General features: G+C 47.6%; 2 protein-coding genes across 4 annotated transcripts in view; both read left to right on the forward strand.

Moving 5' to 3' along the window:
* Nucleotides 1-236: 236 nt before the first annotated feature.
* Nucleotides 237-2,875, forward strand: LOC122370010 (phosphatidylinositol N-acetylglucosaminyltransferase subunit H-like). Its single transcript, XM_043345228.1, has 3 exons — nt 237-386; nt 1,149-1,385; nt 2,111-2,875. The coding sequence occupies exons 1-3, from the start codon at nt 288-290 to the stop codon at nt 2,393-2,395; spliced, it is 621 nt and encodes a 206-aa protein (XP_043201163.1). The 5' UTR covers nt 237-287; the 3' UTR covers nt 2,396-2,875.
* Nucleotides 2,690-23,233, forward strand: part of LOC122370008 — a 32,129-nt gene continuing 11,585 nt past the window's right edge. For 2 of the 3 annotated variants that reach the window (XM_043345225.1, XM_043345226.1), the window contains exons 1-3: nt 2,690-3,451; nt 3,728-3,842; nt 10,986-11,239. In XM_043345225.1, coding sequence (XP_043201160.1) covers nt 2,690-3,451; nt 3,728-3,842; nt 10,986-11,239 — 1,131 coding nt within the window. The remainder of the gene's footprint in view (nt 3,452-3,727; nt 3,843-10,985; nt 11,240-23,233) is intronic. The other variant, XM_043345227.1, reaches the window with a different exon arrangement.

A 23,233-nucleotide genomic window follows, 5' to 3' on the forward strand; every position in this document is an offset into this window, starting at 1 on the left:
GCATGAAATATGCGTGATACAATAAAAAGGAAGCTAACAGAAGCGTTGAAAATGTAAAAAATGAAAACTTTTATTAATTAATAGAAAGCTCTTCATCTGATTCGTTCGAAATGATGACGTCAAATAAACAGTAAGTTTGTAGTTATCGTTTAGACAAAAACGGCTGCAGCGTTGCATTTTTGGCGCAAACATGTAAACAAACATTTCAACTCATTTCAATTTATTTTTTCAATTTCAACACGAATTGGATTGGAATAGCTTGTCAATAGCCGAATGTTTGGTGTGAGATGCTATGGGATATTCTTTTATTGTCTGTTTTCCTGGTTGGCATTTTCAACATTGTTTTTAATAGGCTCAACAGACATGAACCTGGCAAACACTCAAAGGTAACAGTAACACTGTAACACTGTATTCGGAAAGATAATACATAGCAACCTAAGTATCTGATAAAGTGTCACGGACACATTCTGATTCCAGACTGGAATTGAAATATCAAATGAAATATCAAATCCCTTGGAAGCTGGTAGGGTTCCTATCGCATAGAAGAAGGGTCAGGTTGGTCATGGGCCATAGGAGGTGGAACGAGGAGGGCACAGGGGCACCATGCCCCCTTTGATTTTGGTATTTTAACATTAGCCCTATGGGTGTTGCATGGAAAGAATGGGACCAAAAGTTGGCAGTGCCCCCCTTAATTGAAGGTTTTCCGCCGCTACCGTCATGGGCCATGCACCAGTCCATGCAACTACCGTGCTTGGCATAGGTGACATCAAAAGTTCTTGAATCCATTGGGCATGACAAATGGTTAAAGCACCTAACAGACACTGGCCAACTAACCAACTACCAGTATGGTCTCTGATCCAGATGATCCTGTGCTGAGCAGCTGCTGAGTGCACTTGAGGACTGGACCCAGTAGGTGGAGGAAGACGACCCTGTGGATATTGCCTACCTTGACATCCAGCAAGCATTTGATTTGGTCCCTCAGTCTGGGCCTCTGGCTCATTCAAAGGCTTCATGACATGGACGTCCAGGATGTCCAGATCCAGGGTGACACCCTTTATTTTATCCGTTCTCATGTGTGCTGGTCTCACCGTGTCCATTCACAGTTCAGACTGTATTGTGCCAGTCTCACGCACCGCCCCCGCCCGCAGGGGGAGTGGCGGCGGCCGGCGCGCGGCGGTGAGGTGCGTGTGATCCGTCTGGTGCCCGGCCGATTGGCCGAGTACGAGGTGCGCGGTGCCGAGTTCAGCATATCTCTGTGGCTCAACCTGACGGCGGCCATCGCGGCGCTCCTCTTCTGGCTGGGACTGCACCTGCAGGACGACCGGCTTCTGGCCGCCCTGCTGGCCGCGCTGACGCTGGCTCTGCTGGCCAAGCTGCACTTCAAGGTGAGGTTGGGGAGGTGGGATGGATGTAGAGATGTATGGGCAGGAGGTAGAGGGAATCACAGTGGCACGGGATGGGACTGGTAGGGATGACACATTTAGCAGTGCTCTCTCGTGTAAATCGGTATTTAAGATACGCGACAGTGACCATTGTCTACATTTAGGCCCGAAGTGAAATTTGCGTCGATATGATAAGCAGCACGTCAACATAGTGATGTGTCGTTGGTAGATAAATCGCACATTTTCTACGCTTTGCGTTCGAAAGCACTTCAAGGTGCATTATAACGCATTGCACGTTCTCGGTTCTATATAGTTTTGTTCATTTTTAGGCCTTGATTCGTAGTGGATATCAGCGGTCAGTGATCAACACAAACAATTCAAATGAGTCAAGGCCATATATACATATATAGGAATGAGTAATGTGCTCGTTTTTAATGTGTTTCCATAATGTGCTGGGAATAGATATCTATCCGAGTCTTGACGTTTGCTTCTGCACTTGGCCTTTTAAATCGCCCTTTTTGCCTTGATTACCTATGCCGGGCACACTCGTTTGCTTTTTCATGTAGCTTCGCACCTCATGCTCGTTTACCGAAGTAACTAGTACCTACATGCAACAAACATTTTTTATTCCGACAATTATTTCTAACACTTTTCCGTCGTGGATCCCCTATGCCCCACACCATGCGCCGTCGAACGTCGGGACTGGCACGCTCTCCCCTCGGCGGCAGGTGAAGCGGGAGACTCTACTGGTCGAGTCCTCGCTGGGCGTCCAGCTGACCACCGTGTTCGCCAGCGGCCGGCGCAGCTCGCTGTTCCTGGCGCGCGGCCGGCTCCGAGACCTGGTGATCGCCGAGGCGCTCACCATGCACCAGGTGGTGACGTACCTGGCACTGGTGCGCCGCCACCCGGACGGCCTGGTGCCGCTGTTCAGGCACACGTGGCCGCGCCGCGATCAGCTGGAGCCTGTCTACCGGGACGTGCAGCGCATCCTGAGCCCGGAGACGGCCGGCTGACTGACTGAGCGGCGCGGGAACGGAGCGACTGAGTGGCCCTGGCGGAGTACGAGCGAGACTGACTGAGAGGAAGCGAGGGGCGGTCCGTGTTGGTGTGTGACTAGATTGACTATCGTGAAATGATCGCAACTGTGAATGAACTGTGAATGGTATTGAGTCATTGACTATTGATGCGTAATCAGTATGAACTAGTCAGTTCCGTTACTACCAAGCTGTTGTGGTTTGAAGCTCACAATTTCTCAATCATTTCTAATACTTACAAGCTGAACTGTACCAAGTCATCGTCTGCACACCATGGTGGGTAGATTATCTGGGCGTAGTATTAGTGACGTTCGGCCGGGCCCGACCCGGTCTGCCAGTGTTCCTCGTGCGTTGGCCAGGACAGATACGATCCAAAGCCCCGGAGCGATCGGTTCTCGCACGAGTCTGATGTCCTCGTCTGTATCGGCTGCGGCACTGGCGGAAGACTCGCTCGATCCAGCAGAGGTGCGGAGCTCGACGACTAACCCAGAGTGCTCGCCTCCCGAGGGCGGTGGATATGTGTGTGCGGAGTGGAACGATAGGAGCTGTTCGTTGTCACCGCCGAAGTGTGTGGGAAGGTGGGGTGTGGAGCTGCAGGGGGCGACGGATGGCTCGGCGGTGCCGGCGGACAACTACTTCTCAGAAGAGTCTCCTGCCGAGGGACCTGTATCCGTCGACCGTCCGCTCCCTCCGTCTGCCTTCCCGGCAGAGGGCGGCGCGCTCTCGGCAGAGGGCGGCGCGCTCTCGGCAGAGGGTGGGGCACTCTCGGCAGAGGGTGGCGCGCTCTCGGCAGAGGCGGCCGAGTGTCCCTCGGTCGGGGCTGGCATGGCGGGGGTCTCGGCCCAGTGGACGCAGCACTCCCCGCTGACCGACAGCGTGCAGGTCACCGAGCGGACGCTGGACCTGCCTGGCCTACCGGCTTCCCGTGCGCGCCACGTGGACACCAACGGACGCTACCTGGTGGCCAAGGCGGCCACGGCCGCCACGCTACTCGTCTGGAGACTGGAGGAGGAAAACGGAGCGGTCACAGCGCACGTGAGTCGACAAAGGATGGGCTCGTGTCGTGTGTGTTTACAACAAAGCAAAGAATTGCTTAGTTTGCGGCTCGTGGAGTTCCCAACAGTAACATTTGTTTTGTTGCCTTTTTTAACGTCAATTGATTTTTTGGCTTTCAATACCTACTAAGTACGTGTCTACATTGTCTGGCAGTGATGGAACGCTTACGATTTTGGTGATATGATAATTTGTCCCGTGACATGTGATTGTCCTCAGCTGCTTGGCTGATTTAACGCGTCTGGTTTTTTTCGGTAGGCTCAGCGGAGCATCCCGCTGGTCCATCCCCGTGTGGAATGCCTGTCACTACAGGACGACTGCGGACACCTGCTGGTCACCTGCTCACGCACCATTCTACTCTGGGACCTGGCCGGTGGGTGCCGCTGTGTCCTAGTGTTCGTTTTTTAGAGCACCTACCCCAGTCACTAGGAGGGCACACCATTTACCTGGCCAACTTACGATACAGCAGTGTGTGTTTCATTCCCTGGCTCCTCTCGCTGACGGCCCAGTCCGTGACATTTCTGTGACACTGACTCTGATACCTCTGCTAGAGTACTACTTGCTTCTATATATTCTATCATTTTAGGAATCTTTTTGATGTAGTAAACCATTTCAGAACAAAGGGATAAAATATGGCCGAGAAGTGAGCTCAGTCGACTAGCTACTGATGCACCGCTCTGGTCGAGCCCATCCCGTCGGATCTAGAGAATCCCCGTAGAGCAGGCGGCCCCGGTACGCCCCCGGTACTCCAGCGGTCACCACGGAGGGGTGGGCCGGGACCGGGATCGGCGGGGCGCAAATTCCCAATAGTGCTACACGCTACGCACAGCCCGGGCGGGTGACGTCAGGGTGTCGTCACTCGCGTACGGGGCATGCGCATGGGGGCCCGCTCGGCTCTGGAGGCGCCGGCGGCAGGCGGCTCAGATCTGCACGGCCGATGGGAGGGGGTTCCGAGACAGGGTTGTGCTCGACTCAAAAAAATTTGCCGACTCGACTCATCATTCAACTTCAGAAAGCCCTGACTCAACTCTGACTCAAACAAGGAGCTGATTTTTTCCCTTGACTCGACTCATGACTCAAGCGGCTCAATGAAAATATGAGCTGACTCAAACTTGACTCAAATTTTTTTGTTGAGTCAAGTGTGTTGACTCAAAATTGACTCAGATAAAAAAGTTGTTGAGCGGGGGGGGGTGGGTGAACAAAAAAAATCCGGCAGCAGGGCCAGGCCTAAGTTGTTAAGCGGGGGAGAATGAAACGCTTATATATATATATATATATATATATATATATATATATATATATATATATATATATATATATATATATATATATATATATATATATATATATATATATATATATATATATATATATATATTCTTTTAGACAAAGACCATTAAACGTAATAGCACACTTTCACATTTCGAAAGCTTTGTTTGTGTTTTTATGATCTTATTGACTATTTTCTTGCTGTTTTCGTCAATACGATGTATCAGATCGGCAAAGTTCATGTAAAAATATTCGTTAAAGTTCGACGCGTTTCGAATGTATTATACATTCATTTTCAAGTACACTGTGAGACACTCGTTCAAATAATGCGTGCATGGACACGTTTGAAAAACAATATACAGGTCACGAGTAAAATCATAAATAACACTTTCAGTTTCAGCGCGCTATACTACAACAGTAAATATGATCACGTCACACATAGCGCTAGTCGGGTTGGGTTGCTTGTGTTGGTGTTGTTCTGCGTGTTTGTGGGTGTGATGTGTGCTGCATTGTACCCCAGAGAGCCAGTTTTTCTAGGCGTGCGTTTTTCTGTTCATTGATGCTTGGTGTGTGGTCTCTGATGTGTATGGCCTCTGTGATCTCTACGCGTCTGGGGTCACGGTTGGAGTGGATGATCGACGTGTTTTCTACCAGGTGTTCTCTTGTCAGTCTAATGTTGTGTTTCTCCAGCATGTGTGTCTTGATTGCTCCCTCCTGTTTGTGCATGGTCAGACGACGAGACAAAGTGGTGCATGTGTATCCAACGTAGCTGATGTTCTGAAGCCTGCAATCTTCAGAGGGACAGTCAAATTGGTACACTACGTTGGTACGCATGAGCCGCTTAGTCTCAATCGGGTTGTTTTTCATGACCAGATGTTTCGTCTTTGTGCTCTGATAGTAAATGTGGAGCATGAGTTTGTCAGACTTGTCCTTGCATTCTACGTTTTTCGTAATGATGTGTTTAAGTATCCGCTCGTCTTTCTCATATTCTGTGTTCATGAAGTTGCGGTAATATAGGTGGTGTGATGTGCCCTGCAACTCCTGCACGTTTGTGTCGTTGTATTTTGTGTCAAGTTGTCGTTGGATTTCTGAGTCTATGTCTCCATTGCTGTAACCATTGTTAACTAGGAGCTGTTTGAGGCGCATAAACTCTTCGTGCATGCTCTTGTTGGTGGAGCAAGTACGGATTGCCCTTTTGACAAATGCTCGGATCACACTGGTCTTGTACCTACTCGGGCATTCGCTGTTAGCGTTAAGTGTTTAGCCTGTGTTGGTGCGGTTTGCGGTAAAAGAAGATTTATTGCCGAAGTTTACAAATATATATATATATATATATATATATATATATATATATATATATATATATATATATATATATTGTTTCTAAAAAGATGAGTCAGCCGACTCATGTTCCTAAATGTTTTTGACTCAACTCAATGTCAAAAATTATTTTACTGACTCAACTCTGACTCAACTCAACAGCTTAACATTTTACCTGACTCGACTCAAACCTGACTCATTTGAGTCAGAGTTGAGTCAAATTTCTGACTCGACTCATGAGTCAAGCACAACCCTGTTCCGAGATGTGCACGGCCGATGGGAGGGCTCGAAGACCACTGCTCTGATGCTTTAGTCAACTACACTGCGAACGATTTATCGGGTTTATCCGACGCAAGGGAAGTTGCGGCGAAAGAACCTGAGGTTGTTGCGTCATGCAGCATTATGGTAATCGAAATGTACTCTGCTCGTGCGGTGCGAGTTGGAGTGTTGGCTCGGTGGTAGGGCGAGCTGTGCACGGCTGGTGGCAGGTTTTGAGGACCAACATTCCACCAAGGCTCAAGTAAGCGTATCCGTCGTGAATGATTTACGCACCAGATGTTTGACAAAGCAAATGACCTCAAACAAGTGACACCGAAAAGCGAGATGCTATACGTTATTGCAACGTAGGTGAACGAGATGCACTCGCATCAATTACTAGTTTGACGGCAGCTGTAGCTGATCCGTTTATACCAAGGCTATAGAACGTTTATACATAGTGTTCGGCGGTGTCCCTGGGTTTAGGTAAGTTGAGGTAGAAGAACAGCAAATTTCCAGCCAGTTTCTCAACTCTTCTCGGGTTTTGACGTTACATCTCAAAGCCAAATCTTTGCAGTTCACGTGGATGTTCAAAATGCCTGAAGATTCATTTTTTCCGAAAAAAAGATCATTTTCCATCGAACACCACAGGTGCAGAAACAACACTACCCACAAATCCAACACGAATTACAGTCTAACAGGTCTAACACCATCACGGTCAAATTCAACACCCAGCGCACCGACTCGCTCTATCGTCTGAAGGAAGATAGGCCCCTCTTGCACGAAGACACAAGTCAAAATCGTTTTCAAGTGATTCTAAATGGTCCGCACTCCGCACTCCGCAGACCATCAATATCGAATATGAATCTCAATCTAAATACGTTACCAAGATTATAGACATATTCGTCCAAGGAGACTGCGAATTCGGAATGAGTCTCCGTGCAAGAGGGGCCTATCTTCATACAGACGATGGATTGAGTCAGCGCAGCGCACCCAACAAACGCCAGCAATAGCCCCCTTGAATTCGCCCCTTAGGTCCGCGCTTGCAAGGCCCTATATACCAGGTAGGGTCGTCCGGCGATTCTACCTTTTCGTGACGTCAGGTCGTGACGTCATTTGGAGTCAAGTCTCGAAGCCCCGTTCAATCCCCATGTAAATGAGCGATTTTCGAAGCACTGTAGAATGAAGTCTGCACAAGATATACCAAACTTAAGTATCTTATCTAAAAGAGCAGACAATTTTCTGCAAGTTATCTATTACGTGTTTTTCGCTAAATCTTTTGCTTTTTTCACAAAAGCGTAAAATGTCCCCCCATGTCTCCGCAGCATCCCTGCCGCCGGCCGCCGCGCGGTCGCGGTAGTGTAGTGGTTAGCGTGCCCGCGCAGTATTCCAAAGGTCCCGAGTTCGAATCTTTGCGGTGCGGAACTTTAATTGCAATTCCAAGCTGAATATACGCACATCCATAATAAATTATTATTCGTATAGCTAAACTGTCACCAAGCTATCCATATAAATTGACTTCACCCAAAATATCGGCAAGATTCTATTAAAATATAAATTCAAATATGGCGGCTTGGACTGCCGCGTGCGTTAGGCTCCGCCCATAGCTCCGCCCACATGTGTGACGTCATTCGTGTTAGTGGACACGCAGAGAGATAGGGGACGACATGGGCCTGCGCGCTTGGATAATTAACAAGGTAATTATCCATGGTCCGCGCAAGGCTATAGAACTCCAGGCAAGGACACCAGCCGTTTGACCTTGAACGCCGCCGGCCGGCCGATGACGTCATTGGAGGCAAGCCGGCTCGGTGGACACACAAGGCGAATGCATAACGGAGGGGCGTTGGAACGTTGCGGGAGCCGGGGAGATATTTTAAGGTGGTTGCATACCACCATTTTTATGTTGATTGATCTACAGACTGCATTCTTTTAAACCTCGATGCATCCTAGGCCTGGATGGTGCGGTGCGTACATTCGTCATCGTGGAACGATCGCCCCGTCCGACGTCCGTGGTCGAAGCTGTCATAGTATTAAAGACACTAAGACGGGTGCAATGACGGCGATCCGATCCCGTCTCTGGCGAATCTAGAAGGGTCGTAAGGACCCAGGCCGAATCTGACCGTCTATTTTTAGGGAAACGGGGTGGGTGATGAGAAGGGATCCCGTCGTCGATTGTTGTTTGACAGACAACACATGTTGTACTGGGCGTATGACCATCAGAGGTAATGCCTGAACGTAGGCAAGCATAATTGTTCTGTCATACTGTTTAGGAATATAAAATGGTAATAGAGATCATTGAGGATATGATCTCTACATTACGGGAATTCACTAATTACTACGGCCCATAGGGGCACCGCCGGAGCTGTTGTTTTGCCATCGGTCCCAGGCAACTCCAGGGAGCTGCAGTACCCGGCGGCCAAAGCGGCCACCTCGTCGACTCGCAGGTCCTGTGGGATTCCGTGATGCTTTAGTGCTTCACCCACAGAAGCACGGGCATAGCAGTAGAATGTGGGGCTAGGTGTCTGTCCACCTCTTCATTGAAAGAACATCTGTATACAGCGCCTGGTCCCGCCGAAGCTCGGTATCGATCGTGACTTATTCACAACTGGCGGATCCAGGAAGCGGTCTTGGACACTGCGGGGGCTTACCCCAAAAAGGTTTCTCGGAATTAATTTAAAAAACTCGGATTTCGATTCCTTGCGCACTGCTGTGCACTGTGCAGTGTGATTAACCAACATTTCCTCAGAAAAGTTGTGAAGTTTTCTTTTATTCTCGAAAAGCGATTTCGGGCGCTGCCAATGTGGGGGAAGACATTTGCCCCAAATGCCTTCCCCTGGATCCGCCAGTGGGTTGCCCCACTCCGAGCTTGACTAAAAACGTCTTCAAACCCCACCAGAAACCGATGGTAAGGTGAATTTAAATCCATACAACACATGGTACGGCACCCGGCCCTGTCTGAGCTATGAGCCGATCGTGATATTTTCGGCTTTCCCCATCCCAAGCTCGATTAGAAACGTTCTCCTTCCCCACCCGATTGCTGATATCAATTCAAATTCAATACCTCATCTCTGTCTGCCCGACCATAACCCATTCATTGCACACCGTTCAGCGCCTGGCCCCGCCAGAAGTATCCTAGCGCGCTGAGCAGTTGCCTCCAGCCGCGTCATCCCGAGGCCCCGCGCGGCCCATAAATTAATACATTGCGCGAATAGCCGTGTCGCCCCGCGTGTGGTTCGTGCATAGACTCGTATATTGTCCTCGTAAGTTTCCTTAACCTGTATCTGGACTAGCGAATAGACCCCACCTCGTCTAACAATTGCTTGGCTGATAGATGTGACGTCACATAGCCCGCACGCCAATGAGCGTGGCGTCAGGCTATGACGTCATCTCCCGCGACAACCAGCCACTCAGCGCTGGAGGTGCGTAGCGTGTAGCATTATTGGGAATTTGCCGGCGGGGCGGGTAGACCAGGGTATATAGAACAACGGTAGACCGTCAGTCCGGCACGTGTGTGTGGAGGTGTGATCAAATATGATGGTGACTTGGTCCCGACGCTAAGGATAAAGAAAACGATAATTTGAAGTCACACTTAAAGGAAATAGTTCACTTTTTAACATGGGTTTTGAACTGGAATAGCAGTTCCGTAGCTTGGGCTGAGACGAGCATAAATCAGGAGCTTTTACAGCCCAACGATCACCCTAGGCAAAGATATTCTATTTCTCGTCCCTAAAAAGGTGTCTTGCGTTGAGGATGTGTGCCTTGCATATATTTCCATCCAGTATGAAAAGAGCATGGGTCCCGAAAATTCTTCAGAAACTAGAGAAATTATCTACGAGAACTCTAGAGAAATTCTCGTACTGATCAATTAGGACATTCAGGGGAACATTATCAGATCGAGCAGATCGCCCAAATGCCGGTGGCTGCGATAATTTCTCTGTTTCTGAAGAATTTTCGGGACCCATGCTCTTTTCATACTGGATCGCGTGTGCCTTACAGAAACTGAAAAGTTCTTCCTATATCAAAATATAGAAAAAAAAAATTGTTATAAAAAGGTTTTATTTTCTTTGCTGATTATTTTGAACATAAAAAATCATAAATCGTTGCAAAAAAAATAATTTCGTGAAAGTGAACTATTTCCTTTAAAGGGACCCTCCCACCTTCAAAAAAGTCAATGAATTGGCATGAAAGTGATGTCGCTCGGTTCAAAAAGAGCAAAATCAAATATCTACCAAATTTCATCGAAAAATATTCACCGGTTTTCAAGATATTAGACTTTTACTTTTGTTTACTTTTTGGGATCTCCGCTGTTCCTAGCGACTTCATTTGAAAGTGCGGCATTTGTTGCGCGCAAAGCAGCATATACCACCGCGTGCTACAAAACGTTTTAGTCAAACATTTAAAAATCGTTAGATATCTGCGCTGACGTCACACATTCAGAGGGGTATTCCTATGCATTAGCCCCTCTGAATCAAAATGCTGCAATTTTGAAATTCAATATTTCCGATTTAAGGCATTTCTCGGTGTTGTGAGTGCCGAAACCGGTAATTGTGAGCCAGGGACCCCATTTTGGCTATCTCAACTCAAATCTAATGTTAAGGTGGGAGGGTCCCTTTAAGGTGTTCGTGTAAGGGGATATCAACTGACACAAAACGGGGTCGTTTCTACATTGCAGAGCCGGGCAGGCCCGCAGTGACTCTGGGCGAGGATTTCTCGGGTGTATCGTGCTGCCACCTGTCGGCCGGCGGAGAGGCTGCAGTTGCCGGCGGCGCCGCGGTGCTGGCGCTGGGTGTCGCCCACTCTGTGTGGCTGCTCGACACGGCGCGCGTGCGACGCCTGGCGACCTTGCGCGGCCACCGCTGTGACGTCAGCAGCGTCACTGTCGACGGCGGCTTGTGTACGGCCGGCAGCGAGGCCGGTCATCTCCAGGTGGGTCCACTGAGCCGCCCCGTGGTCCACTGATCCGCCCCGAGATCCACTGAGCCGGCTGAGGTCCACTGAGCCGCCCCGTGGTCCACTGAGCCGCCCCAGCTCCACTGAGCCGCCCCGTGGTCCACTGAGCCGCCCCGAGGTCCACTGAGCCGCCCCGAGGTCCACTGAGCCGCCCCGTGGTCCACTGAGCCGCCCCGTGCACAGTGATGCAAATGGGGTTCACGAGTGGCCATAAATACCCAAAAGTCAAGTTTACCAAATCGAGTTAAATGCGATATGGCCGAGTAGACAAATGTTTGGGGCATCTGAAATCACATGGTTTTCATGTTTTTGTCAAAACCGGCCACGTGTATAATCGTCAGAAGTCGTGACATTTTCTAGGTCGTAAAATGACGGTCAGACACTCGCAAGTTCAAACGCCGCTGGTTTGCGTTCATTTCGTACAAATTGAAAAAATTATGCATGAGAATGATCCCCAAAGCCTTCTGCTTCTAATGCCTGGTCACAAAAAGCCGTAGCTCACTCGCTTTGGCGGTAATCTGACTATTTATCATCATGTTGCAATCGCAGTTTTTTACTAAGAAAAAAATGCTTTCGTTTCACCTACAGCACTTAACACAGTGTGTGCCCGTTAGTTCACCATACCATAGCCTTCCCTAATCATTTCTGAGTCGCATCGTGAAAGAATTAAGGCGCTAGCACAGGGCTGACCGGCGCTACAGAAGTTTTTGTCCGGGCTGTCGGGTGCCTCAGCGGGCGCGCAGTGGTCGGGTGGGTGCTGCCGCGCGGCGTCCGGGCGGCGCGGCGGCGCGGCCGCCCGGGCCGCCCGCTGCGCCGCGGCACCCGACCGTGCCGGACGAAAACTTCTGTAGCGCCGGTCAGCCCTGTGCTAGCGCCTTAATTCTTTCACGATGCGACTCAGAAATGATTAGGGAATGCTATGAGATGGTGCACTAACGGGCACACACTGTGTGAAGTGCTGTAGGTGAATTGAAAGCAAATATTTTTGGTAAAAAACTGCGGTTGCAACATGATTACAAATAGTTAGCTCACCGCCAAACCAAAATAGATACGGCTTTTTGTGACGTGGCATTAAAAGCAGCAGCTTTCGGGGATCATTTTCATGTATAATTTTAGCAGTTTGTATGACATGAACGCACGCTAGCGGCACTTGAATTTCAAGTACCTGACAGTCATTTTACGACATCGAAAATGTCTCGACTTCTGACAATCCTACACGAGGCCGGTTTTGACAAAAACATTAAAATCATACTTTTTCAGACACCCCAAACATTTGTCTGACTGACCATATTACGATTTATTCGATTAAGTTAACTTGAATTTTGGGCCTTTTTCGTATTTATGGCCACTCGTGAACCCCATTTGCATCACTGTGCCGTGGTCCGGTGAGCCGGCCGAGACCGTGCCGCTGCAGACACTGGCCTCCGGGGACGAGCGGGCCACGTCCGAGACGGCCTTCCTAGTTCCTGACTGAGGCGGGGTCCTTCAGCGGTCCCGACTTAACGCCATATCATACTGGCGCTACTGACAGCAGCCACAATGAAGGATTCCCACAGTGGACGATTAAAAAGTAAGCTGACTGCAGGGTGTCTCACTCTGCCCTCTAGTGTAGTGTCTCACTGCCTCATCGACATCATTCAGCCACAACTGCGTCGATGGGCTGGACAGGCAGGAAAGCGGGTGACCATAAATTGACAGCTTTACCGGTGTCATGCTTGATGGCGGGCTTCATGGGTCTTTGACGCACATCAGTTTCGCATGACGTCATCTAGCCTGAGCTAACCGAATTTTCCTGCGACATTACTGCAGGCCGGCAGCTGGGCTGGAGTCCGGTCAGGGATTTTACGACCTACTGCCGGCGGGGCTCGCTGAACATCTTAGTGCATCCCTTACATGCCACTGAAATCTGTCATTTGTTTGTTTTGTTGGGTTAGGCTATTTCGGTCTGACAAGGCCATTTCAGAGAATCGTATGTTGGGCACTAGTGCTGTCGTCTGGTGGCAAAACCCAAGCACTACTTGTTCATAACCTGCCACCAGAGGTAGGCTGATCCAAGCCAACATTATTTCACTAATAGATCCTATTGTTGCGGATATCATTGAACGCGGTTGCCGAACCAATTCAATTATATTGCTGGTTTTAGCGGTGTTGTCACGCCAACAGATTTTATTTCTCTTCGACATAATCCTTTTGGCCGAAGCACATCATAACTTTTCACTAGACAGTGGAATGTCGATATTTTCACTTCATCCAAAAACTTCAGAGACGTTCCGAGGACCAATTTTTATGGACTTGTCGTTTTTCTTGACGGACTCCTTGTTGTATCGTCAACCTGGCGGATCGGCCGGCACTTGTAGTTAAGTCCACTACCACCAGAGCGAGTCGTGTGGCGGGTTGCCCGGCAGTGCCTGAATGCTACAGAACCCCCGGCAGTGCAGCTGTTAGCCACTCTTATACGGGCTTGGTTGGCCGCCGGCCCGCGCGGAGGATGGGTGTGCGTTAGGACAGTTGCCGGATGGCGTTCCAGCACAGTTAACGTATTCGCAATGTCTCGCGGAATGAATAACTCACGGGGCATTCCACGTCAAATCGAACAAAAATCGGCTGTTTTGCACCTTACCATCAGCGATTTCATTATAACTTTGTGAGCGAGTTCCTGTGTCCCCCCAAACATTACATTGATGTTTTTTGCACATTCTGACCACAGGTCTTCTAAATATAGGGCATCGAATATTTGCAAAATGTTGCATCTTTATATTTTTGAATGTCCATAACTTTGGTTGCACTTGTTTGATTTGAATGAAATAAACCTTACTGTTTAGGTAATTTCTTTAGCATTTGTTTAGAATTGCACCTACTTAAATATATGACCTTGAAATTTGCTTAACTCTGTTCTTAACCCGCGAGTTGCTGGGGGGGGGCGTTAAACGCCCCCACTTTTTTCGCCGGGCCATAGCATAAAAACGGCGCGCCGCAGGCGCGCCAAATTTTGGGTACCTGTAGGGAATTGATTGAAGTTTATTGTGACAAAGTTTCAAAAAAATCGGTCGGAAAATTTTTGAGATATCGAGGTTTTAGTGACGTCATGATTTCTGAGTTTTCGACCAAAAACGGCATATGTTCAAAAAATCATATAAAATCACAGAATAGACATACAGACATGCCGTAAACGCCATTAGACTGCCAATACCATGATCAATCAAATGGCTATCTTCGATTATTGATTATCGTTCCGCATTTTCCATAATCTTGAACTGAATCTTGGCAATTTTTCGTGACTACTTCACGACCATGATACATGCATTTCTTAAATTCAACTTTTTGAGGCAAACACGTACACATATGATAAAATGAATGTCACCATCGTGTTCTGCGCCCCAAATTACCTATAAAACATGTGTCACAGGTTGCAAATATCAGCTTTGATTTTCGGGGATATGTGCCTACCCGGTTGACCTGACCTTGACCCTGACCTATGCTTGACTGACCCCTACATGGAGCTGACACTCTTGTAGGCCTTATATGATGGATTGTGCACCGTTTTGACAGAGTTTATGACGAGAGGCGCCCATTGCGAAGCCCTGAAGTCCATGCTACTGAAAGCCCGATTTCAGGTGTTTGACCTGACCTTGACCCGACCTGTGACCTCAAAATTCAACTTTAAAGTACTCATCTGAAGCGTCTCGTCGCGCTCTTTCGTTTGCCGCCTCGTGCGTTTCGCTGCGCCTATTGGTTCTCGAGTTATCGGCTGGGGGCGTTTAACGCCCCCCCCCCAGCAAATGGTGGGTGGCGAAATACCCCAGCAACTGCCGGGTTAAGCACAAAAATTGAAATAGCAAAAAACACGTCACCTTCGATTTGGCTAATTTTCATATATTTTATTGCCTACCATATTCTTAACAACCTGTGAAAAAATTAGAGTGGGCCATTCATAAGTTTTGAAGAAAATGGCACATATGCAAACGTATGTTAGCACGCGCAGTGGAGGGGGAAGAGTGAATTTCGCCCCACCCCTCCTGTTTTTCGCCAATATCTCATAGTATTAATGCAAAATTAATTATAGCTACCTGTCCAAAATTGAATTGCACATCTCATCCTGCAAGCAAGAAGAAAATCGGTTCCCAACTGGTCTAGTAATAGCGGTGTAAAGTGAACATCCTGTCGTCGCGGCGACGCGGCGACTCGGCAGCCGGCGCCGACCGCTAGCCGCCGCCTGAATTGTAGACTGTGCCGGGACGGAACGGAACAGTTCCGTCTTTACATCGCGCTCCTTACCGCTGATTACGTTCGATTCGCGTCACATTTTGTGAGAAGACTAAGAAATGTACAGGCAATCTTATGGTGTAAAAATTTTGAAAATCGGTTGGTAAACAATTGAAATATGAACGTGTAAACACAAAATTGTGATTGCTGCGTTTCCCACGTCGGCCGATCCCGCCTCAGCCGGCGACATGTTACTCTTAGCAGGTCTCTAACTGCCATATTTATTATTGGATTAACTAGAAATTCCCCATACATATTCAAAAATGTATATTCTTTCGTATAGTGAAGATAACAGGACGTGAAGATATCGTTGCGTGATAATGTTTTCGTTGAATTTTTGGCTTCATGATGCATTTCCACACGGCTCAAAATTCACCGCAAAATACCGTTTGCCTGAGACACTTTTACTATGAAACTTGAATGCTTGACTACGATGACTATGTATTTCCATTCTCGCAGAGTTTGGGATATCACTTATCAGCAATCATTCATTTAAGAAAGTGTACACAAGCAAGTATGTCTTGACTCTGTCTTTCAAGGTCACGCGCGGTTGCGTGATGTTGATGCATGAAAACGGCGTTTGCCGCGAGAGTTATGAATGGCCCACTCCAATTTTTTCACAGATGGTTAGGAACATTGTGACGGACATAATATGTAAAAATTACCCGAATCGAAGGTGACGTGTTTTTTGCTATTTAAATTTTTCTGTTTTAATTCAAGGTCAAATGCATTTCAAGGTCACTTCAATTTAATTTTATAATTAAAAATCAAAGCCTTATCAATTGCCTACAAGACCCTGTTAATATCATTTTGATACCAGAAAAGGAACCAGAGTTATAGACAATTAAAAAATTGATGTGTGGCATTTTTGGCTATATTCGATGACCTATATCTCAGCGATACTTTATCAAATTTCGAAAATATTATACGTAACTCAGTTTTCAACCATGCCCAGTCTGCCTACAAATTTTCAGAAAAATCGAAGACGGTGACGGATTTCGGTGTTTGATTTGACGTGGAATGCCCCTCACGTTACAACACTCCTAACCAACAGGAAAATGTGTCAGATTTGAGACTGAAAGCGAGAATTCCGTATACGGTGCTAAGAAAAAGTGGTCGCCGTACGATTGCAAAGATGGCGCCGCCAGCAATCCCATCAGCAAGCCAAGCGTTGATTTCATCCCGATATGGCTACTTGTGTCGCCTTGCTACGATAGTGGAGTGGTCAAGACCGTCGTCTATTACCGATGAGACCTGAGTTCAAAGCCAGTGGACTTCAGAAACGTTCGGCAGTTACAACGCCTACGGAGCAGCTATAACGCTCCGGACAGGTCAAAGAACTCTCGTAGACTGCCGGAGAAGTGGATTGCCGAAGCTTTGTGAAGTGAACATTTCAACTCAGGATACGGACAAGATTGACCACTAATGCTTGTGGAAAAACACAGAGTAACGAAATGTGACTGAAAGGAATATGGCTCGAGAGAAAATTAGGAATGAAAAATTGAATACCAATTATAGTGAATAACGCCTGGTTGTTGATAGAAAAATCTAACAATAGCTTACAAGAACTTCTAGGCAAAACATTAGTGTGGACTGTGGATTCAGTATAAAAGTGGATCTCAAACAGGGTGTGGACACGTCAGCGCACCGCACAGTTGAAGACAAGCCTGCACCGAGAAGGGAGGCATCTGTTGTGAATTGGAACGACTGCCGGAGAAGTAACTGAAGGAATTGTTGTGAAGCTAACATTTCAGCGCGGTAGTTGGAGAATTGTTCGACTGCCAGTACCAGCATCAGTAAAAACACTTTATCTCAGATATTCCGAATAAAATTATCGAAGCGCAAAGTATAGAATCGCAAAAAAAAAAACGTAAAAGGAAATATAAGTCTAATAAATATCTGACCCGAGAAAAACGAGTTTCTATGCGAGGCACTATATGAATTTCGTGTAGGAACGAATTTGAAACTGTTGAAAAGAGTGAGCGCTGCCAGCGCACCTTATTGTTGAGGGAACGCCGGCTGCGAGAGGAAGGGAGGCACGCCTGTAACTATCGGGCACATGAACTTAAACAAATGATCATCGTCTTGCAAAACCAGCGGCTGATGGGGCCGCGAACCGCAGCTGAGCGGGCTGGTAGTCGCACCAGTGCTCTCACCGTTTACCACGCCAACGTGCGCAGCCTGAAAAAGCAGTTGGGCGATCTCCGAGCCTGCGCACCCGCCCTGGAACGCAATGACGTGATAGCAATATCAGAAACCTGGCTGAATGACACAGTAGCCTCTTCGGAGCTGGAGCATGGGTTCGCTCAGCACACCTGGTTCCGCCGTGACCGCGGCTCGCTGGGCGGCGGGGTGGCCTGTGCAGTCCGTGACTCGCTGCGGCCGCTCCGTCTGCCGGACCCCGCCGGCACCGAGATGCTGCTGGTCCTGCTTCGGAGCGTGTCGATTACGCTTGCAGTGTGCTACCGGCCGCCGGACGATGACACCGCGATCGACGCGATAGCTGCGGCTCTGTCGGCAGTGCAGCCACCTGACGGTAGGGTGGTGGCGGTCGGCGATTTCAATCTACCAGAGATACGCTGGATATCCAACACCGTTGCCGGAACTGGTGCATCTCCTTCTCTGTGCAGAAATTTGCGTCGTGCAACCAAATTCATAGAAATGTGTGATCTCCTGGGCCTCCGTCAGTGGCTTTGTCAGCCCACTAGGGGTGAGAACATTCTCGACCTAGTGCTCACAAGGTGCATGGACACACGTGTTGATGTCAGAGACTGCCTGTTCACCTCAGACCACAAATAAACTATTGCTGACGTCAGGGCTGCGGAGTCGGAGTCGGAGTCGGAGTCGGAGTCGGAGTCGGTCGGAGTCGACAGTTGTGACCGGAGTCGGAGTCGGAGTCGGAGTCGATTTTAGAAACCCGAGCCGGAGTCGGAGTCGGAGTCACCGAAAATCTGTGTCGACTCCGCAGTCCTGCTAGGTCTGCGGAGTCGGAGTCGGGAGTTGGAGTCGGTCGGAGTCGACAATTCTGCCCGGAGTCGGATTCGGAATCGGAGCTGGTTTTTGAAAGCCGGAGTCGGAGTCGGAGTCGGAGTCGGAGTCGCCGAAAATCCATCGACTCCGCAGCCCTGGCTGACGTTTCGTCGCCGTCCTGTGGTCAATCGGCGCACAGCCCTCAACGACAGGCGGGCAGATTTCGACGGTCTGCGCCGGAGTCTTGCTGCGATCCCGTGGGGACTGCTGGAGGACGTCGGCGTCGACGATGCAGTGGATACCTTCTACACCCTGCTGGAGTCGGCTATCGCCGATCACGTCCCCACGGTGATCCTCCGGCGCCGCCTGCCCCCGTGGTTCGCTCTCCAACTGAAGAAAGCAGCGTTCCAACGGTTTCGTATTCCACGTCAAGTGGGACAAAAAATGATCATTTTGAACCTCACCTCCTCCGATTTTTGCGAAACTTTGTGAAACTACTCATCTATACGTGAAAAGATAGGAGACATTTTTTGTCAAGATATGACGTCACATTTCCGAGATACAGGTTATCAAACATTGACTTAGGCAAGGCACATTATCATCTTTAAAACCCGCGCCGTGCTGGGGGGGGGGGCGTTTTTACGCCCCCCCCCCCCTCAGGTTTTTCGCGAATATCTCAAAAACGGCGGCGCGCAGCGCCGCCGTTTTTGGTACACGTGTTCTTACATCATTTCCGCACATGTTGTGAAAATTTCAGACCTAGGCCGTTCAAGGTCAGGTCACCAGGTCACGTCAAGTGACCTTACCTCAGGAAAAGTTCAAAGGCTCGCTATAGCTACACCGACTGAACGATCACTTTGAAACTTTCAGCGATTGATATGAGTAACAGTATGTATAAAATGTATATCTCGGATTTTTGATATCTGTGACCTAAGGTCAGGTCAATTTTGCGACCTCTCCATTATAAGTCAATGGGAGAAAATTGAAATGCGCCTCTTTTGGACGAATATCGTTCAAAACGCTCTCAAACATCGGTTCATAGGTAAACATGACACACTGAATAGGAAAAATGCACCTGTGACCCCTCTGTGTGCCCCTGAGGTCATCTCAGGTCATGAACGGTCGCCAGCAGTTTTTTGGCTATAACTTTTGATAGAGACGTGCTAGAGCGGTGAAAACACGTCAGATGTGTTCAGCTCGACGATACGGATCGACTGATATGCAACATGACCCTTTTCGGTCAGGTCATGACCTTGACCTGAGGTCAAATTTTCAAAATGACCTTTCAAGGTCAACAAATAGTTCATTCGACGCGTCTCGACGAGAGAAACACGATGCTGGCAAAAGTAATGTCATGGCGCTTATGAGTCAAAAGTTATTGACGAAAAAACGTTTTTCGTAAAAACGGCTATTTTTGGAGTTTTTGCCCTCTGGAGGCTAAACCGTTGACCTGAGGTCAAATCTGAGAACATTACTCAGAAAGGTCTGTAAAAGGGCTATCGAATGCGCTTTTCCGCGGCGCTGTAGCTCTATCGGTTCCCGAGATAGCCGTTGGCAGTTTCCAAAATGTTGAAATAGTCAACATTTTACCTTTGGTGACCTCTGGTGACCTGACCTTTGACCTGACCCAAAAAATGACCGAAGTGTTTTCGTCCTTATTTTTGACGCTCTTTCGATTGCCGCTTACCGCGTGTCGCTACGTGGCCCAGGAGCCGAGTTAGACGGGGGGGCGTGAAAACGCCCCCCCCCCCCAGCACTCGGCGGAAAGTTCAGGCCACCAGCACGGCGCGGGTTAAAGCGTCATAACCATTGAAGTTTTAGACATATTACCACGAGACAAAGTGTGAAATGGAAGGAATAGATCAGGCTTTAATTTGAGGATAACAATATTGGCGTAATTAACTAATTAGTGAACTTAATTAAAATTCGAAAAATAAATTTTGATTTTCTGAAAAATGGTTATCCTTCGATTTTGCTGATTTTTACATATCTTATTCTCCTATACATTAGCTACATCATATAAAAAATCCAGAATGGGCCGACGTCTATGTCACTGTCTTTTGGACTTCGTAATGTCTGGCACTCGCGTGTTTCGTTTTAGCAACCAAGGAAAGGCACTACCCGGAGATGCTTCTTTCTACCACAAACAAAGCAAGCCTAACCTGACCTGACGTGACCTGACCTAATCTAACACGCGTAAATATGTACAGCCCTCACGGCAGTTGCCGACTGGCCAGATGCTACTTAAAAAACGAATGCGTGTTAAAACACTTCAGGCTGACCGGCCGCGAGCCAGCGGCCTTTAGATTTCGAGGTGGGTACACTCGGCGCACTTACTACTAAGCCACGAAGATAGCTGGTCATCGTAAGCCAGTTTTTTTAAATGATGAAATTGGGCATTCTCCGGGCAGCGCCTCTCTTTGGTTGCAAAAAGGAAATACGTCTGACTCTCCCAGTGCTAGGGGAGAAAGGCCCGGTTAAGCAAAAAAAGAAAAAGGTATAAAAAAAAAACGAAATTTGAATTGTAGGTGGGGCGGTGGGGAACTTTATCGTGTGCCAATTTCATGGCCCTAGATCAATATCATCAAGATCAAATGAGGTTAAACGTGATCAAATTTACTGTAGTGACTATTTTGCGTTTATACGCCCATAGCTCTAAGAGTTACTGGCCGATTTTCCTATTTCTTCCTTTATACGACATTTGTAGTGTTATGAGAATCTCTAGTTAATCTTACCATAAATTTGGCAGTTAGTGGCCTGCTAAGAGTAAGATGTCGCCGGCAGAGGCGGGGATCGGCCGACGCGGGTGGCTTTTGTTTTCAGCCTGGCGGAATGTTCATACTGGTGCGGTTCCCTTTTATCGTTGTGTGTGTTGATGCATTTTATTTCCCTGACTTCACCTGTTAGTGGAGAATTTCTCTGTTGGTGATAATCACAAATAAACAAATAAACGAATAAACCGTCACTCTGTCAGTTTTACACCAGCCGGAGGGCTGCTCTGTGCTGATGGAAGTAACAGCTGTAAATAACAACGGAACTTCACCGGAACCGATGCATGTTGACGAAGGGGACGGTATTACAGCGGGTACATCAGTGTCAACTTTGGAGACAATCGAAAATACATCGATCCCGATGGAACTCGATGAAAGTTTCATCGACACATTTTAGTGGACTTTCCTTGAGATGATCTTTTGAACATGAAATTCTTGAGCACGAAATGCACCGACCAGTTAGCCGTTCCTGGCATCTCCTGGCTGCACTCGGTGGTACCTATCAGCAATCCGCCGTCAGCCCATGCCGATAAGGTTCGAGGTCGTGCGCTGGTGACACCTGACCTAAGACTCATAAACTGCGTCAATATGATAAGAACGATAACTGCTCGGTCATGCTCGACGCGGCCGGCCCGGCAGGCGCTGTAGCAGAGTACAAAATTCGCTGCTGTCTGAGGCCTGTTTCACTAAAAACTTACGATTGCAAGTGTTTGAACTTTACAATTCACAAGTGTCATTGCAAACTATGTAAAATCCAAATTCCGATTTCACTAAACTTCACCGCCAGTGGCACCTCCGATAAAAAGCGTTCGCAAATAAACTTGTTAACATGTATAAAACGTAACGTAACATACGAAACGAGCTGGAGAAAACGAAAGATAAAAGAGGGGCAGGGCATATATATATAGCGAAAACGAACGAATCGACTCTCATGAACACGAGACCAGGGGTGCAAATGAGTTGATGCGTATCGTGTGATTAAGTGTCAGCGGTAGGTAGATGTGTGTTTTATGTGTTTCTTTTTACAGAGGTTACTGGTCGTTTATCTGACGTGTATATGTTTGAAAATTTAATGAAACTGTGTGACAATTGTACTTTTAATGTGGTGCACTGATTATTTGAACTATACGATTTTGCCTCGAACCGAACGATACCTCGATGTTTTGTATTTCTGTTTTTTTTTAGTGTTTGTTGTGTGACTTGGCTGAAGAAGGGAACCGAAGTGCTCTTGAAAGCTTCCGTTTAAATAATAAAGCTGATGTCAAAACAACGTTTTATACATAAACTATGTCCCAGCTGAACAACAACATTTACAACTAAACTTGTAAACAGTAAAATTGTTTTTAATCAAAAGAACTAATAACATGTTACCAATATTGCATATTGTTATCAAATTATGTCTGGTTCTTATGCCAAAAATTGCATAATTAAATTACAAATAATGATTCTGTTGCAAAATAGTATAAATGACAGTTTACGATATCTTATTATCGAAAGAAAATAATAGTCTTGGTCAGCCCGCCGGCCGGACCTCCGGGTCAATTGGAGGGCACGGGCAGCCATCCGAATTCAGGGTGTGGAGAATCGGTTAAATTAAACGCCTTGCGACTTACCAGTAACTTAAGTCTTCAGTCATAATTCATGAGAAAGTCATCTATCCCTGTAAGGTTATAGTCGCAAGTACTTGCACGTAAATACAGATGCTAGTCTGGGAACTAGGAGCCAGGTAGAAATAATTTTGGATGAAATTGAATTGATCGTCTGTGAAATCATGGTGCGTCATCCAGTTTTCTCAGCATTTCAACTAGCGATTCTCGTGGTGTGTTCAAAGAGACGTTTACAAAGAGGGTCGAACTTAGAAAAAAGAACTATAGCCAGCGTATTGAACAAGAAACAACGGTGTCCTTCCACTAAAATAAACGGAATTCATACAAAACGCAAAAATGGAGCGAGGAACAAAAGTGAC

Source organism: Amphibalanus amphitrite, unplaced genomic scaffold (genome assembly GCF_019059575.1).
Source record: "Amphibalanus amphitrite isolate SeventyFive unplaced genomic scaffold, NRLGWU_Aamphi_draft 001089F_arrow, whole genome shotgun sequence".
Taxonomy (NCBI): Eukaryota; Metazoa; Arthropoda; class Thecostraca; order Balanomorpha; family Balanidae; genus Amphibalanus; species Amphibalanus amphitrite.